Raw genomic sequence first — 15,952 nt, forward strand, 5'->3', positions numbered from 1 at the left:
TCCGTCTCTGGTCTCTCTTTTCAAAGTTCAATCGCGTCACTCCTCTCCCCTCACAGCAGATCCTAGCCTCTCAATGCTCCAAACCCTTCCCTTATGGGACCGGGGCGGAGGGCTTTCAGTCAGGAGTCTTAAGACTCCCCCGTGCATGGTTTTTAGGTCCAAACCTGGAAGGAAGAGGAGATATTGCGATCCCGGACGAGCCCCCAAGTTGTTAGGTAAATTCTTTTAGACTCAGAGGACGAACTTCGGTAAGATTATATAGAGGTTTTACTTGCAAGGAGTAACAGTCACACAGCACCTTGGTACAGCATGAGGATCACTGGCTCTTAGCTGGGTAGCACATCTTTTTAATACTATGATACAAATAGTCGTGATAAAGGAAGAAAGAGGACGCAGTTTCCCATGAAACTGAAAAACATCTGGGTTTCGATACTAAGTGTCTTATCAGAAAGTGAAGGTCAGAACAGACTGACCTTAGGAAGAGACAAGAGGTAACAGGCCCTACTCAACATTGTTTTTGAGTTACATTAAAGTAAAGTGGATTAACAAACCTGAGGGTAACATTTTAATTTCTCTAACAGATAGACAAGAACAATGAGTTGTCTTCTGAATTTTAACTGGAGTAGTATTCTGTTGCTCTGATTGTTTGAAGGTGTTGACACCTGATTTGAATACTTTCAGTATTACTGCCTGTAACATACTAAACATGTTACAAGTGAAAGCATGTTTCAGCTTTTCAGTAATAATGATAAGAGTTTCATTGAGCATTCACAGCAGCAATGATACAAACATTTGACCTGAAGAGCAGATATCATGCCAGCTTTGCTGCTCACTGCTGGAGTCAGCTCCTGTTGGAACTTAGATGTGCCCAAACTGTAGGCTTTTATAAATCTGAGCTAGAGACTGATCTGTTTTTCCACTGCTTCTAAATAATAAATTCTGATGCCTCTTCAGGCCAGCAGTAGCTTTTGCATGTATCAATGAAAAATGGTGGTTATTTTTTTATTTAGACTTTTGGACAGAATATTTTTGTGTGCTTTTGCTTACTGCTTAGTTTTTGTTAGTAACAAAAAATACATTCTGCATTTGATTTCTGAGTGTGCCAGCTGACCTTTGGCTCAAGCACAATGTGGCACACCTATGGCTATGCCACAGACATGCATCTATTAATATGAGTTTGTAATTTAAACTGGATAGCCATGAATTCTATAGAGTCCCATAAGCGCTTGGAAACTGTCTTTGCCTTTTGATTTGAGGTTGGCAAGGCTACTGCAAATTTAGTAAAATGATCCGTCATTACCAGAATATCTCATGTATTGCTGCTGTCTGGTTCAAGTCAGAGAAAGTCCATGCAGACTAGCTCTAATGGCCTTGAGATAGTTATGCTGACCAGACTAGCTGCTTTCTCTTCGTATAAAGCGGTCACATGTCTTTACTTTTTGCTCTATATCTGCAGACATTCTGCAGAAACTCTTAAGTTCCTCAGGAAGAACAAGCTGATAGGTCACATGGTCACAGTCTTGCCTTTTTCTGTGCAACACCCCATTGTGCAACTCCAAGCGATGCAGCTCTCTCAGGAGGAGGGGGAGATTAGGTAATTCTTTTCTGGAAGTTGGCAGAGGTATTTGGCAAGTTAGGTTATCACTTCTCACTTCAGAAATTACATGACCAAGGTACCGGACTGCCCAAGCCCAAGCCCAAATTCTTTAAGATGGTGGAGAACACGCATGAGTCTGTGTTCATGCTCTTCTAAGGTGCTTGAAAAGATGATAAGATCATTTAGGAAAATTAGCACCTCCTTAAGATTCATGTCACCAAGACACTGCTCCATTAATCTTTGGAACGTGCTGGGAGCATTACTTATGCCTTGTGGCATTCTGTTGAACTCCCAGAAGCCAAGTGGGGTAACAAATGCTGTCTTGGCTTTATCTACTTCATCAACCTCAATCTGGTAATAACCAGATTTAAGATGTAGCACAGTGAATCACTTTGAGCTGGCGAGTGCATAGAACGTTTCTTTCAGGTTCAGGAGTGCATATGAGTCTTTTATTGTTTGTAGATTAAGTTTACAATAATTTATGCACAGACGCACATCGTTGTTTCGCTTTCTCACCACAACAATTGGGGATGAATATGTAGACTGAGACTCCCTTATTACACCTGCAGCAAGCAACTCTTGGAGATGTTTGCGCACATATCTTGAGGATGGATGGGGCACACACAATGCTTAAATTGAGTCTCATTGTGAAGTTTTATTTGGTGTTTCACTTTATCTGTACATCCAAAATCAAGATCATCGTGTGCAAACACCTTAGGAATGTCACTGAGCTTCTGAGTTATGCGTTTTTTCCACTCGGCTGGTATTGGAGAGTCACCGAAGTTAAAACTCAGTGGAGGCTCTTTGCTTTTGTCTGTTTCATTTTATCGGGTAGGAGGAGTGTGCCAAAGGGTGGGCGTGGGGGAAGACAGTCCACGGTCCGGAGGTCTGCCCCCATACTGGCCCGGAAGGCGGAGTGGACCGAGAGGGCAACCCTTTGGGCTGTTGAGGGTCTGGGGCTGCTCTGGAGGTCGGCCCCTCAGGCCCCAGAAGTTCTGGGACCGCTCAGGAGGACGGCCTCTCAGGCGAGTAGAGACTTGTGGCTGTTCTGGAGGACAGCCCCTGAGGCGAGCATAGGTTCGAGGCTGTTTGGGAGGATGGCCTCTCAGTCAAGTGTGGGTTCTGGACCGGTCGGGAGGACAGCCCCTTGAGTGGGCTGAACTCTTGGGAAGAGAACCTCTGAGGAGACCTGGAGCCCAGGACCGCTCTGGAGAGTGACCCCTTGAGGAGGCAAGGGTCTGAGGCGAAGGCCTGGCCACGAATGCAGGAAAAGGTCTAGTTGTGGACTCCGGCTGGGCAGCACAGAGGGACTCCGGCTGGGCACTGACCTCTGGCTGGAGAGTGCTGGGCTGAGGCTGGAGAGCGCTGGCCTCTGGCTGAAGGATGCTGAGCGAACACTGGGCGCCTTCGCTGGATTCCGGACTAGCGAGAGACTTAGGTGAGAGACCAGCCGGAGACTGAGGTGAAAGGCTGGCTGGGGACTGAGGCGAGGAATTAGCTGGAAAACCAGGTGAAGGGCTAGCTGAAGGCTGAGGTGAAAAGCTGGCTGGAGACTAGAGTGAGAGGCCTGCTGACAACTCAGGCGAAGGTCTAGTCGGAAACTCAGGAGAAGGGCTGGCCGTAGACTGACGAGGATCAGATGAGGGACTAGCCAGAGGCTGAATGGTTGGACAGAGACTGAGGTGATGGACTAGCTGGGGACTGAGACGAAGAGCTAGCCAGAAACTCAGCTGAGAGGCCTGCCGGGAACTCAGGCGAAGGGGTGGCTGGAGACTGAGGCAAAGAGCTGGCTGGAGACTCTCCTAAAAACTCAGGCGAAGGGCTGACCGAACACTGAGGCAAAGAGCTAGTCAGAAACTCAGGTGAGAGGCTGGCCGGCGACTGAACTAAAGAGCTAGTCAGAAACTCAGGTGATAAGCCTGCCGGAAACTCAGACGAAGGGCTGGCTGGAGACTGTAAGGGAACCACACTGAAGCTCTGCGCACTGAAGCTCTGGAAGCAGGACAAGAACCTCACTGGGAACGCTATCGTCGGCGCACTGAAGCTCTGGAAGTAGGACTGGAACCTCAGCGGGGTTCGTTTTTGTTTTAGCTGCAGTCCAATAAGAAGGGAATTGTCGCAACATCCCCTGCAAAACTGTGTGAGAAGATGTCTCTCAACGTCCTGGCTGGTGACCCTGCTTCTCTTTACAGTGACAGTTGAGGCCACATGAAGATGCTGCAAATATGCAGAAGGCTTCTTTGGAATGTGTCAAGAAACTTGGCAAATTGTCATGAACTGAGGAGTTAGAGGACCAAATGATTTGCCCATTCTGGTACTCAAGTGTCAGGGTCAAGCTTTATTTAACATCCATCTATCTTCTTGGCTTATGGGGGGGCACTAGCCGAATCAGGGATACCCAGACTTCCTTCTCCCTGGACACTTCCTCCAACTCTTCCGGGGGGACACCGAGGCGTTCCCAGGCCAGCCGGGAGACATAGTCCCTCCAGCATGTCCTGGGTCTTCCCCGGGGCCTCCTCCCAGTGGGACATGCCCGGAACACCTCCCCAGGGAGGCGCCCAGGAGGCATCCGAAACAGATGCCCGAGCCACCTCAACTGACTCCTCTCGATGTGGAGGAGCAGCAGCTCTACTCCGAGCTCCTCCCGGGTGACAGAGCTCCTCACCCTATCTCTAAGGGAGTGCCCAGCCACCCTGCGGAGGAAGCTCATTTTCAGCTCATGACCATAGGTGAGAGTAGGAACGTAGATTGACCGGTAAATCGAGAGCTTTGCCTTCCAGCTCAGCTCCTTCTTCACCACAATGGACCGGTACACCGACTGCATTACTGCTGCCAATGCCCTGATCCATCTGTCAATCTCACGTTCCGTCCTTCCCTCACTCGTGAACAAGACCCGGAGATACTTAAACTCCTCCACTTGAGGCAGGATCTCTCCCCTGGCCTGGAGATGGCAAGCCACCTTTTTCCGGTTGAGTACCATGGCCTCGGACTTGGAGGTGCGGATTCTCATCCCATCCGCTTCACACTCGGTTGCAAACCGCCCCAGCGCACACTGGAGATCCTGGCTCGATGGAGCCAACAGGACAACATCATCTGCAAAAAGCAGAGATGAAATCCTGTGGTCCCCGAACTGGACTCCCTCCGGCCCCTGGCTGCACCTAGAAATTCTGTCCATAAAAGTAATGAACAGAACCGGTAGGGCAGAACAAAGGGCAGCCCGGCCGGAGTCCAACGTGCACTGGGAACAGGTCTGACTTACTACCAGCAATGCGAACCAAGCTCCTGCTCCATTTGTACAGAGACCGGATAGACCTCAGCAAAGGACCCCGGACCCCATACTCCTGGAGCACCTCCCACAGGATGTCACAAGGGACCCGGTCGAATGCCTTCTCCAAGTCCACAAAACACACGTTGTTAGAGAAATTAAAATGTTTACCCTCCTGTGACCTGATTCACCTTACTTTAGTATAACTGAGACGCTTCTGAATGGGGCCTATTGTGCATTGTAGAAATATAATTGTTGCTCTCAGTGAGCACAGTTTGCTCTAACCTTGACTATTTGATAAGGGCCCAGATGTTTTTCTGTGAGAAATCCCCTCCCTTTTGTATTTCCATGAAAACTGATGTGTTAGGCTGCAAGCGGCCAGTGATCCTCATGCTGCACCAAGGTGCTGTGTGACTGTTACTCCTTGCAAGTAAAACCTCTATATAATCTTACAGAAGTTCGTCCTCTGAGTCTATTTGTTAAAAGAATTTACCTAACAACTTGGGGGCTCGTCCGGGATCGCAATATCTCCTCTTCCTTCCAGGTTTGGACCTAAAAACCGTGCACGGGGGAGTCTTAAGACTCCTGACTGAAAGCCCTCCACCCCGGTCCCATAAGGGAAGGGTTTGGAGCATTGAGAGGCTAGGATCTGCTGTGAGGGGAGAGGAGTGACGCGATTGAACTTTGAAAAGAGAGACCAGAGACGGACTCCTGTAAGGTAAGAGAATTTTAATTTGGTAAAACTGAGTAGAGTCTCAGTGGGTCTAATTCAAACAAAACCGTCACCTGAGTAGAGTCTCAGGAAGTCTGTGGAATTCAAACAAAACCGTCACCTGAGTAGAGTCTCAGGGAATTAAGGCCCAAACAAAACCGTGTGAAGGGAGTCCCTGGGAGTTTCTGGCTCTCTGGGAGCCCCGGGTGGTCCTGGGTCCTTCGGGTCACGCAAGCTGAGTAGAGTCTCAGTGAACTGCGGTCTCATATCAGGCTGAGGGGTTGGTGATTTCAAAACGGATCACTGACTAAAAATATCATTGACTTGACTTGAGTTCTGAAATTCAAACAAAACCGAAATTTGTGTGGCCTCCGGGACACTGGCTCAAACGTATTTGGGTAAAACCGAGCAGGGCTTTCAGGAAATCAGAAACTCGGGATGAACCCGTGGTCTGTGGGAGACCCAAAGTAAACTAACCCCGTGGTCTGTGGGAGACCCGGAACAAAAAGAACCCCGGTGCAGCGTCGATAGTGTCATGATCCGTAGTCTGGACTTTCTGTTTGGTTTTACTTTGAAGGATCATGACAGGAACTGGTTTTTGTTTATTCTGTTCCCTTTACGTTGACCCAATTAATTCATTATTTTCACCTGCACCTCGTTTTCTCCCATGCCTTTTTATACACCTGTTTGTGCTCTTTGTGTTTGCCAGGTTGTCTGTTATGCTATCAATGCAAGGTTTTGAGAGCTGCGAAGTCTTTGTTTCTGAGCCTGTGAAACACTGTGTTTTCTTTTGGATTATTGTTCATGGACACCCTCTTGTTTCTCCCCAGGTTTTAAGTTAAGTATTCAGCCTCAATTCAATTCAATTCAATTTCAATTTTATTTGTATAGCGCCAAATCACAATACAAATCATCTCAAGGCACTTTACAAAAACTAAAACTAAAAACCCAGCAATTCCCTTATGAGCAAGCACTTGGCGACAGTGGAGAGGAAAAAACTCCCTTTAACGGAAGAAAAAAACCTCCAGCAGAACCGGGCTCAGTTTGGGCGGCCATCTGCCTCGACCGGTTGGGGTGAGTGGATAGAGCAGAGAGAAAAGAACAGCAACAATAAATAACAAATAGACACTGCAAGTTGGTGGGGCCAGTAACTGCACATCAGCGATAAACAGCTCCAGGACCAGGGACACCTGCAGAAGGTACAGAGAGAGAGAGAGAGAGAGGGAGGGAGAGAGCACAAACTAGGGGAGAGAGAGAGCACAAGGTTAGTAACATTCAATGGTGGAATATACATGAGGTGGGAGAGAAGGGGGTTAGGGTAGGGGAGCTCAGTGCACCGATGGTCCACGGGCAGTCTAGGCCTATAGCAGCATAACTAACTAAGGGATGGTTCAGGGTTGCCTGAAGCCAGCCCTAACTATATGCTTTGTCAAAGAGGAAGGTTTTAAGTCTAGCCTTAAAAGTACAGAGAGTGTCTGCCTCCTGAACCCAGGCTGAGAGCTGGTTCCACAGGAGAGGAGCTTGATAGCTAAAGGCTCTGCCTCCCATTCTGCTTTTGAGAACTCTGGGAACCACAAGTAGGCCTGCACTCTGAGAGCGAAGTGGTCTATTGGGATAATATGGTACTATGAGGTCTTTAAGGTATGAAGGAGCTTGATTATGAAGGGATTTGTATGTGAGAAGAAGGATTTTAAATTCTATTCTATATTTTACAGGGAGCCAATGAAGAGAAGCCAATATAGGAGAAATATGATCTCTCTTGCTAGTTCCTGTCAGGACTCTGGCTGCGGCATTCTGGATTAATTGGAGGCTTTTTATTAAGATATTAGGACATCCAGATAGTAATGAGTTACAGTAATCTAGCCTTGAGGAAACAAACGCATGGACTAGTTTTTCTGCATCATTTTGAGACAGGATGTTCCTAATTTTGGAAATGTTGCGCAGGTGAAAGAATGCAGTTCTAGAAATTTGTTTTATGTGTGAGTTAAAGGACATGTCCTGGTCAAAAATAACTCCAAGGTTTTTTGCAGTAGTGCTGGAGGCCAGGGCTATGCCATCTAGAGTAGCTATAATTTTAGAAAAGTTATTTCTGAGATTTTTAGGCCCAAATATAATGACTTCTGTTTTCTCCGAGTTTAAAAGTAAAAAGTTACTGGTCATCCAAGCCTTTATGTCAGTTAGACAGGCTTGAAGTCTGGTTAACTGGTTTGTGTTAACAGGTTTAATAGATAGATATAACTGAGTGTCATCCGCATAGCAGTGGTAATTAATAGAGTGCTTCCTAATGATATATCCTAAAGGAAGCATGTACAGGGTGAACAGAATCGGTCCTAGCACAGAACCTTGTGGAACTCCATAACTAACTTTTGTTCGTGTGGAAGGTTCATCATGGACATGAACAAACTGGAATCTGTCCGATAAATAGGATTGGAACCACTTTAACGCTGTTCCTCTGATACCAATCACATGCTCCAGTCTCTGTAATAAGATGTTGTGGTCAATGGTGTCGAATGCTGCACTAAGGTCTAGGAGGACAAGTATCGAAACAAGTCCATTATCTGAGGCTAAGAGAAGATCGTTGGTAACTTTCAACAGTGCTGTTTCTGTACTATGATGTGCTCTAAATCCTGATTGGAAATCTTCAAATAGTTCATTCCTGTGTAAGTGGTCTGATAGCTGCTTAGCAACAGCTTTTTCTAGGATTTTAGAAATAAATGGCAGGTTGGATATTGGTCTATAATTAGCCAAGACACCTGGATCAAGACTAGGCTTTTTGAGTAAAGGTTTGATTACTGCAGTCTTAAAGGCCTGTGGTACGTAGCCTGATACTAGAGATAAATTTACCAAGTCCAATAAAGATGAGTTCATTAATGGCAGGGTGCCTTTAAGCAGTCTAGTCGGGATGGGGTCCAAGAGACACGTTGATGATTTCGATGAAGCAACTACTGATGTAAATTCAGAGAGATCTATAGGAGAGAAGCAGTCTAAACATAACTGAGGTCCTACAGATGATTCAAGAGCTACTGTAGTAAAAGATTCATTTATTGCAGGTATAGGAAGCATCTGCTGAATTTTATCTCTAATAGTTGTGATTTTATTTGTAAAGAAACTCATAAATTCATCACTGCTGAGAGCTAAGGGAACACTGGGCTCAACGGAGCTGTGACTTTTTGTCAGCCTGGCTACAGTGCTGAAAAGAAACCTGGGATTGTTCTTATTTTCCTCTATTAGTGATGAATAGTATGCAGTTCTGGCTTTACGGAGAGCTTTTTTATATGTTAGTAGACTGTTTTTCCAGGCTAGAAAAATTTCCTCTAAGTTTGTGGAACGCCACTTCCTTTCCAGCCTTCGTGATGCCTGCTTTAAGGTACGAACATGTAAATTATACCATGGGGCTAGTCTTCTCTGAATCACTAACTTCTTTTTCAGAGGGGCTACAGAATCAAGCGTTTCACGCAGTGAGGTTACAGCGCTGTCAACAACATGATCAATTTGGTAGGGAGTAGGATTAAGGCAGCTGCCCTCCATTATGTTTATACTTGGCATAGATGCAAATAAAGATGGAATCATTTTCTTAAATTTATTAACAGCGTTGTCGGATAAACATCTGCTGTAGTGGAATTTTCTTCCAGACGCTGCATGATCCATCATTTTAAATTCGAAAGTTATTAAAGAATGATCTGACAAAACAGGATTTGGGGGGAAAATTATTAGATGTTCAATTTCGATGCCATAGGTCAGAACAAGATCAAGGGTGTGATTAAAACAGTGGGTGGGTTTATTAACGTTTTGAATGAAACCAATTGAATCTAATATAGAATTAAATGCAATGCTGAGGCTGTTATTTTCAACATCTACATGAATGTTAAAATCTCCCACTATAATGACTTTATCTGATCTAAGCACTAAATCAGACAGGAAGTCAGGGAATTCAGTTAAAAACTCTGAGTAAGGAACAGGTGGACGGTACAAAATGACAAGTAGAACTGGTTTTTGTGTTTTCCAGTTTGTATGTGAGAGACTAAGAGTGAGGCTCTCAAATGAGTTATAACTGTTCTGAGGATGAAAGTTTAATAATAAGTTTGACTGGAAGATTGCAGCTACTCCTCCACCTCGACCTGTGCTTCGAGGAACATGATAATTTTTATGACTGAGGGGGGTTGATTCATTCAGACTGACATATTCATCCTGCTGTAACCAGGTTTCAGTAAGATAAAGTAGGTCAATTTGGTGATCAGTTATGAAATCATTTACTAACAGAGATTTAGAAGAAAGGGACCTAATATTTAATAATCCACATTTGACAGTTCTGTTTTTCTGTTCAATAAGAGGAGTGGTCTTAATTTTTATTAAGTTTTTATGAATAACTCCTCTTCTGTTAACTTCTGATTTGTTTGATTTATATGTTCGAGGGGCAGACACAGTCTCTATGTGGTTTGAAGGGGGCGGCGGCTCTAAGGAAACTGCAGAGAAGCGTTTTAGACTGAGTCTCTGCATCCCGGTCCCCACCCTGGATTGTCAGGCTTTAGGTCGGCTAAGAAACTCGGCCAAATTCCTAGAGATGAGAGCTGCACCATTCAAAGTGGGATGGATGCCATCTCTCGCTATCAGACCGGGTTTTCCCCAGAAAGTGGCCCAATTGTCTATGAAGCCCACATCGTTTGCTGGACACCACCTAGACAGCCAGCGACGGAACGACGACATGCGGCTAAACATGTCATCGCTGGTCAGATTGGGGAGGGGTCCAGAGAAAACTACGGAGTCCGACATTAATTTAGCAAAGTTACACACCGACTCAACATTAATTTTAGTGACCTCCGATTGGCGTAATCGGGTGTCATTGCTGCCGACGTGAATAACAATTTTCCCATATTTCCGATTAGCCTTAGCCAGCAGCTTCAGATTTGACTCGATGTCGCCCGCTCTGGCCCCAGGAATACATTTGACTATGGTCGCTGGTGTCTCTAGCTTCACGTTCCTGACTATGGAATCGCCAATTATCAGAGTCGGTTTCTCAGCGGGTGTGTCGCTGAGCGGGGAAAATCTATTAGAAACATGAACAGGCAGGTGATGAGCCGTGGGCTTCTGCTTAGGAGTACGTTTCCGTCGGACCGTCGCCCAGGCTAATTCTCCGGGCTGCTCCGGAGCTGCCCTTGGACCGCTAACAGACCCTGAGCTCGGTGGCTCCACACCAACTAACGGGGCTAGGCTAGCTGGCTTTTGTTCGAAGGTGCGGAGCCGCGCTTCCAAATCAGTGATCCTCGCCTCCAAGGCTAACAGAACCTTACACTTAATACAGGTATCATTATCGCTAAAGGAGGCAGAGGAATAACTAAACATGTGGCACACCGAGCAAGAAAGAGAGAGAGAGGGAGAGGCCATGTTAGCAAGCTAACTAGCTAGCTAAGCTAACCGGTAGGCCAACGAGCGCTAAGTCAGGAAATAGCAACAAACACCGGTCAAAACAGAAAGGTACCCGACCAGCACCGGAATGCAGCAGCCAGTGAACCGTTCAAAGTCTAGCCGGTTCCCAGGTGTGCCAAACCACAGCTAGTCTGCCGCCAGTCTGCAGACGAACCACACAACACACACAACACGAGACGCCTGCAAGACAAAAGTGATTCGCTTACCCGGATGTTCAGCTACTCACCTCAGAACTCTCAGTCCAATAGCCTGCTCAGATTTTTTCAGCGCAGCGTCTCCTCCTCCTTCGAGGTCACCGGGCTGCTGGAGCACATCCAGACAGAGACGGACTCCTGTAAGGTAAGAGCCTCCTTTTCGTTATTAGTTTCTGGTCTTTTCCCATGTCCGCTGTTCCATGGTCTTTGTCTCGTTTCATGTCTTATGCCCTCGTGTTCTCATGCCCCTTGTTTTGTTGGTCTGGCTCAGTGTAATAAAGACTAACTCTTGAACCGTGAGTACCAGAGTGGGCGCATTTATGGTCCTAAAATATTAACAGGTTCCCGAAACCTGACAGATGGTGTTTTTGAGCATAAGGCCAAGAGAGAGTATTGGTACCATGGGAAGAATATAAAAGCATAGAAATAATTAATGTGACATAAAGCAAGTTAATCAGCTGCGCCATCTCCTCCAATCAGGTCGTCAGTAACTAAACAATAACAGTAATTAAATTAATTTAAAAAACAAAAAAAGGGGGGGATAAGGAGCCTGTTAAAATAATAAGTGTAGGCCTACAGTAATTATAATAATAATAAATAAATGAGTAGCAGTGAGTAAAAACAAATAGTAACTGAATATAAAAAATAATAATAATGATAATAAAATGGGTAATAAGAACACTTTATAAAAACACACAATTAGAAGAACTAGTCACCGGTGACACAAAATTGATGAATCAAAAGGATCCTAAAAAAATATAGAAAAATTAGAAAAAATGGAAAAATAATAATATGGTTTTTCTGGGAAGTTAAACTGTGAGGACTGTAGAAACTTAGTAAAGGACATAAAAAGTAAGATTAAGGGAAATCAGAAGGATCAGAGAAAAGAAGGGCTGTTTGCAGCAGAAGATATGGTTAAAGTTTAATGTGGTTAAAGAAAGTTAGAGTGGACAGAGAGGGAGAGAGAGAAAGGAAGGAGAAAAGAGACAGAAGCAAATAAAAAAACAGGTAAAAGCCTCTTCACCAACATTGTATTTAGTGCAAACTGTTGAATTTACAGATGAACAAACAATGTCATGCTGTAGACCACCTCCTCATCCTAATAATCCACCACTGGCTTAGCTTCCTCCGTACGCCCAGGGAGAAGAGGGTGCTGTCGGTGGAGCAATAGTTCCTCCCACAGCTCCTTCTGATCCTGTGCCTTGGCCTCAATCTCCTTATGCAGAAGATAGTGAGAGAGTGCTGACTTATTTTAACAGACTGAAAGAGCTATTTAACACTCATAGTGGAATATTGGTACCTGAAAGTGCTGCAGAAAATGGGGATGGGCCTTATGCACAGCAGTTAAGAAATGCCTTCTTTAATGGGTTCAAACCTGAAATTTCAGGTTTTATTCGAAAGCATCAGATTGGTTGGCAAACCTGTGCCCTAACAGATACAAAAAAATATGCTGTGATTGTGGCCACTGTTCTCCAAAAAAGAGCAAAAGCACAGAAGAAAGTTAGAAAAACAGCTGAAGTGTTTTTCACTGACTATGATAATGAAATGGTTTCTGAGTGTTATTTTCAGGGGGACAAGCTATGGCTTGATGGCCGGGGCAGGGGGCGGGGACGAGGTGGTGGCCAGAGACCTGGCAGACAGCATGACTACTGCTACGTCTGTGGAAAAGCAGGACACTGGGTCAAGAGCTGCCCACAGAGAAAGACACGCCCTGAGCACCAGGAGGGAGGAGCATGACTAGACAGCAAAAAAAACGGTCAGATGCAAAATACACACACTGAACAGAATAAAGAGATACGAGACACACATCTGACTGAAGCTAACATCTTGAGCAGATGTAGGGAAGATCAAAGGAGTAGAACCAGTTAAAATAACACCAAAAGGTACCTTCAGGCCCTTTTAAAGACAATATCCACTAAAACCTGAGGCTGTTGAAGGAATTAAACCAGTATTTGACTCATTACTAAAATCAGGCATTATCAGAGAGTGTCCAGATTCACCATGCAACACACCATTGTTTCCTGTTAAAAAGGCTGCCCCATCCATTGGCTGGAGGATGGTGCAGGACTTACAAGCTGTAAATACAGCAGTGATACCTAGAGCTCTAGACTCAGACAGAAAAGAAGCTATACTTAAAGTACCAAAACTACAAACTAAAAGACAGATGATGTTTTTCTTAAGTATGACAAACTTCTGCAGAGCATGGATACCAAAGTATTCAGAGTTGTTTAGTCCATTGTTGGAATTGATTTATGACACACCTATAGCAACTTATGATAAAATAAAATGACTGAAATTGCAGAAAAACGCCTTTGATGGTCTTAAAAAGACCCTGACCAGCACCTCTGTTTTAGGACTGCCTAACTATGAAAACTGTTTTATGCAAACTGTTGATTGTAAAAATCTTCACATGACTTCAGTACTGACAAAACAGGCCTATTGCTTATTATTCTAACCAATTGGTTCCAATAGCAATGCCTGTGTGTATTCAAGCTGTTATTGCAGCCTCCATGACAGTCCAAGCTTCAGCAAACATCATGTTGTTCCATCCTCTGACACTAAAGATTCCACATGCAGTCTCTGTCCTGTTGTTGCAAAACAAGATTAGCATACATGTCCATACATGTCACCAGCTAAACATCTGTCCTGCATGACTACATTGCTTTCACAGCCACATCTCACAATTGAACGATGTACAACTTTTAATTCTGCTACATTAATGCCTATAGCTGAGGATGGTGAGCCACGATTGTATTGCTGAAACTGAGAATAGAGTGTTGCCCAGGGTTGACCAAACTGACACACCTTATAAAGATGCTGAAATGACAATGTTTGTAGATGGATCTTGTAAAAAAAAAAAAAAAAAGAAAAAAAAAAAGAAATCATACTGATCTAATTCTACAGGAGATACTGTTGTAACCCTTAAAGATTTTTTAAAGCTGAATCACTACCATCTCATTTATCATTGCAGGCTGAGGGACTTATTACCTTGACAGAAGCTTGTAAATTATGAGAAGTAAAAGTAGTTAATATCTACACTGACAGCAATTATGGATTTTCAACTGTACATGTGTTTCCTCAGCAGTGGAAGAACAGAGGAATGATCACATCATCTGGTAAGACCATCACATACAAAGACTTCATTTTACAGCTGTTAGATGCTGTGTAGCTGGCTAAAGAAGTTGCTAATTGTAAGTTCGACACAAATGTGAGGAATAGACATGATTACTTTTGGTAATTGTAACGCTGACAAAGTTGCTAAATCAGTAGCACAGAAACCACTGCCTTTACAAGCTACAGTTACAGTTGAACATCCCGATGAGCAGATATTTAAAGACCATTGAACAGTGTAGCTTAGAAATGAAAAGACTCATGGGTAACAACAAAAACAAAGAGAAAAGAGTGTAAATTAATGACAATAACGTTTGAAAATGTAAAGATGAAAAGTAGTGTTACCTAAAAGTTTATTTAGATATGCAGCTGCACTGACGCATGCTAATGTGCATACGTCAGCAGAAGGGATGGTAGATTAGTAAACATAGTGTTTACAACATATGGTTTTACAAACTACTCAAAAAAAAAAAAAAAAATTAACAATGTGAAATTTGTGCAAAAATAACCCACAGGGACAGACTGTGACAAGAAATAGTGGAAAGTTTCCACTATCCGAATATCTTTTCAACACATTTGCATGGATGGAATTAAATAACTGTGAGGGAAAGAAATACTATTTAGTGATCATTGAATCATTAACTAAATAGACTTGAAGTGTTTCCAGCAAAGCATCCTGATGCACTAACAGTAGCTAAAACACTGACAACTACTATTATTCCCAGATTTGGAATTCCAGAGAAAATCTATTCTAATAATGGTACATATTTTGTAAACCAGGTAATTAAACATCTTACTGCAGTGTTATCATCTTCCTCAGTTAAAACCATTCATTAAGGAGGATGCTCACATGACTGTGATCATTGCCGAATATATGGCAAAAATGTTGAATAATAAAAATGTTGTAAATGCTGTATTAATGCACAACAGGAGGGTCCTAGGCCTGAACCTGACTCTAAAGTGAAACCAGGAGACTGGGTCTTTGTAAAAATGATCAAGAGAAAGTATTGGTTTTCTCTGTGCTGGGAAGGACCTTACCAAGTACTGCAGTATATACTCATGGTTGTGAGAATTGTTGAAAGACCTTCCTGGATTCATTTAACACACTGTAAAGAGGTAAAAGTACTGTCTGAGTAATTATGTCAAACCAGCATGGACTCACTCTAAACTCCAACTAACCTGTGGTGAAGTCTGGCTACAAAGGGGGGTGGAACCAATAGGGACCACTCGTCTCAAACCAGTGAAGAAACCAACCACACCCAGGGGAATTAGGTGAGTGAGGAGTAGAGTGACCTGGGGAGAAGACTGCTCAGAAGTACATTTTGCCATGGAGGGTCCAATATATCGACCCTGGCACCCCTTTAGACTATTTTGTGGGGTGACACTGACAATAAGCATATTGACTGTCATATCGCTGACCACAGTTATGTTGATTTTGTTTCTCTTTGAGAAGGGTTTGCAACAGCCGGAGAATGCTACTCACTCCACTGAGATAAGACCTGGTATCTTTTCCTCCCTTGAGAAGGAATTGCTACAGCCAGGTAATGCAATGAACAACACCAAAACCAAACCTAGGACAAAGAGAGCTAATGATGTGCCCACTTTTATCTTTTGGGCCAATGAGACTCAAACTGTCCAGTTTGATTTTT

General features: G+C 44.0%; 1 protein-coding gene across 1 annotated transcript; it reads right to left on the bottom strand.

Annotated features, from left to right (window-relative positions):
• Positions 1-2,421: 2,421 nt before the first annotated feature.
• On the bottom strand, positions 2,422-4,607 carry LOC113129669 (putative protein TPRXL). The gene is made up of 4 exons (XM_026305676.1): positions 4,575-4,607; positions 3,250-3,688; positions 2,926-3,095; positions 2,422-2,682 (listed from the first exon to the last, which is right to left on the bottom strand). The coding sequence occupies exons 1-4, from the start codon at positions 4,605-4,607 to the stop codon at positions 2,422-2,424; spliced, it is 903 nt and encodes a 300-aa protein (XP_026161461.1).
• Positions 4,608-15,952: the final 11,345 nt, after the last annotated feature.

This window comes from Mastacembelus armatus, unplaced genomic scaffold (genome assembly GCF_900324485.2).
Source record: "Mastacembelus armatus unplaced genomic scaffold, fMasArm1.2, whole genome shotgun sequence".
Classification (NCBI taxonomy): Eukaryota; Metazoa; Chordata; class Actinopteri; order Synbranchiformes; family Mastacembelidae; genus Mastacembelus; species Mastacembelus armatus.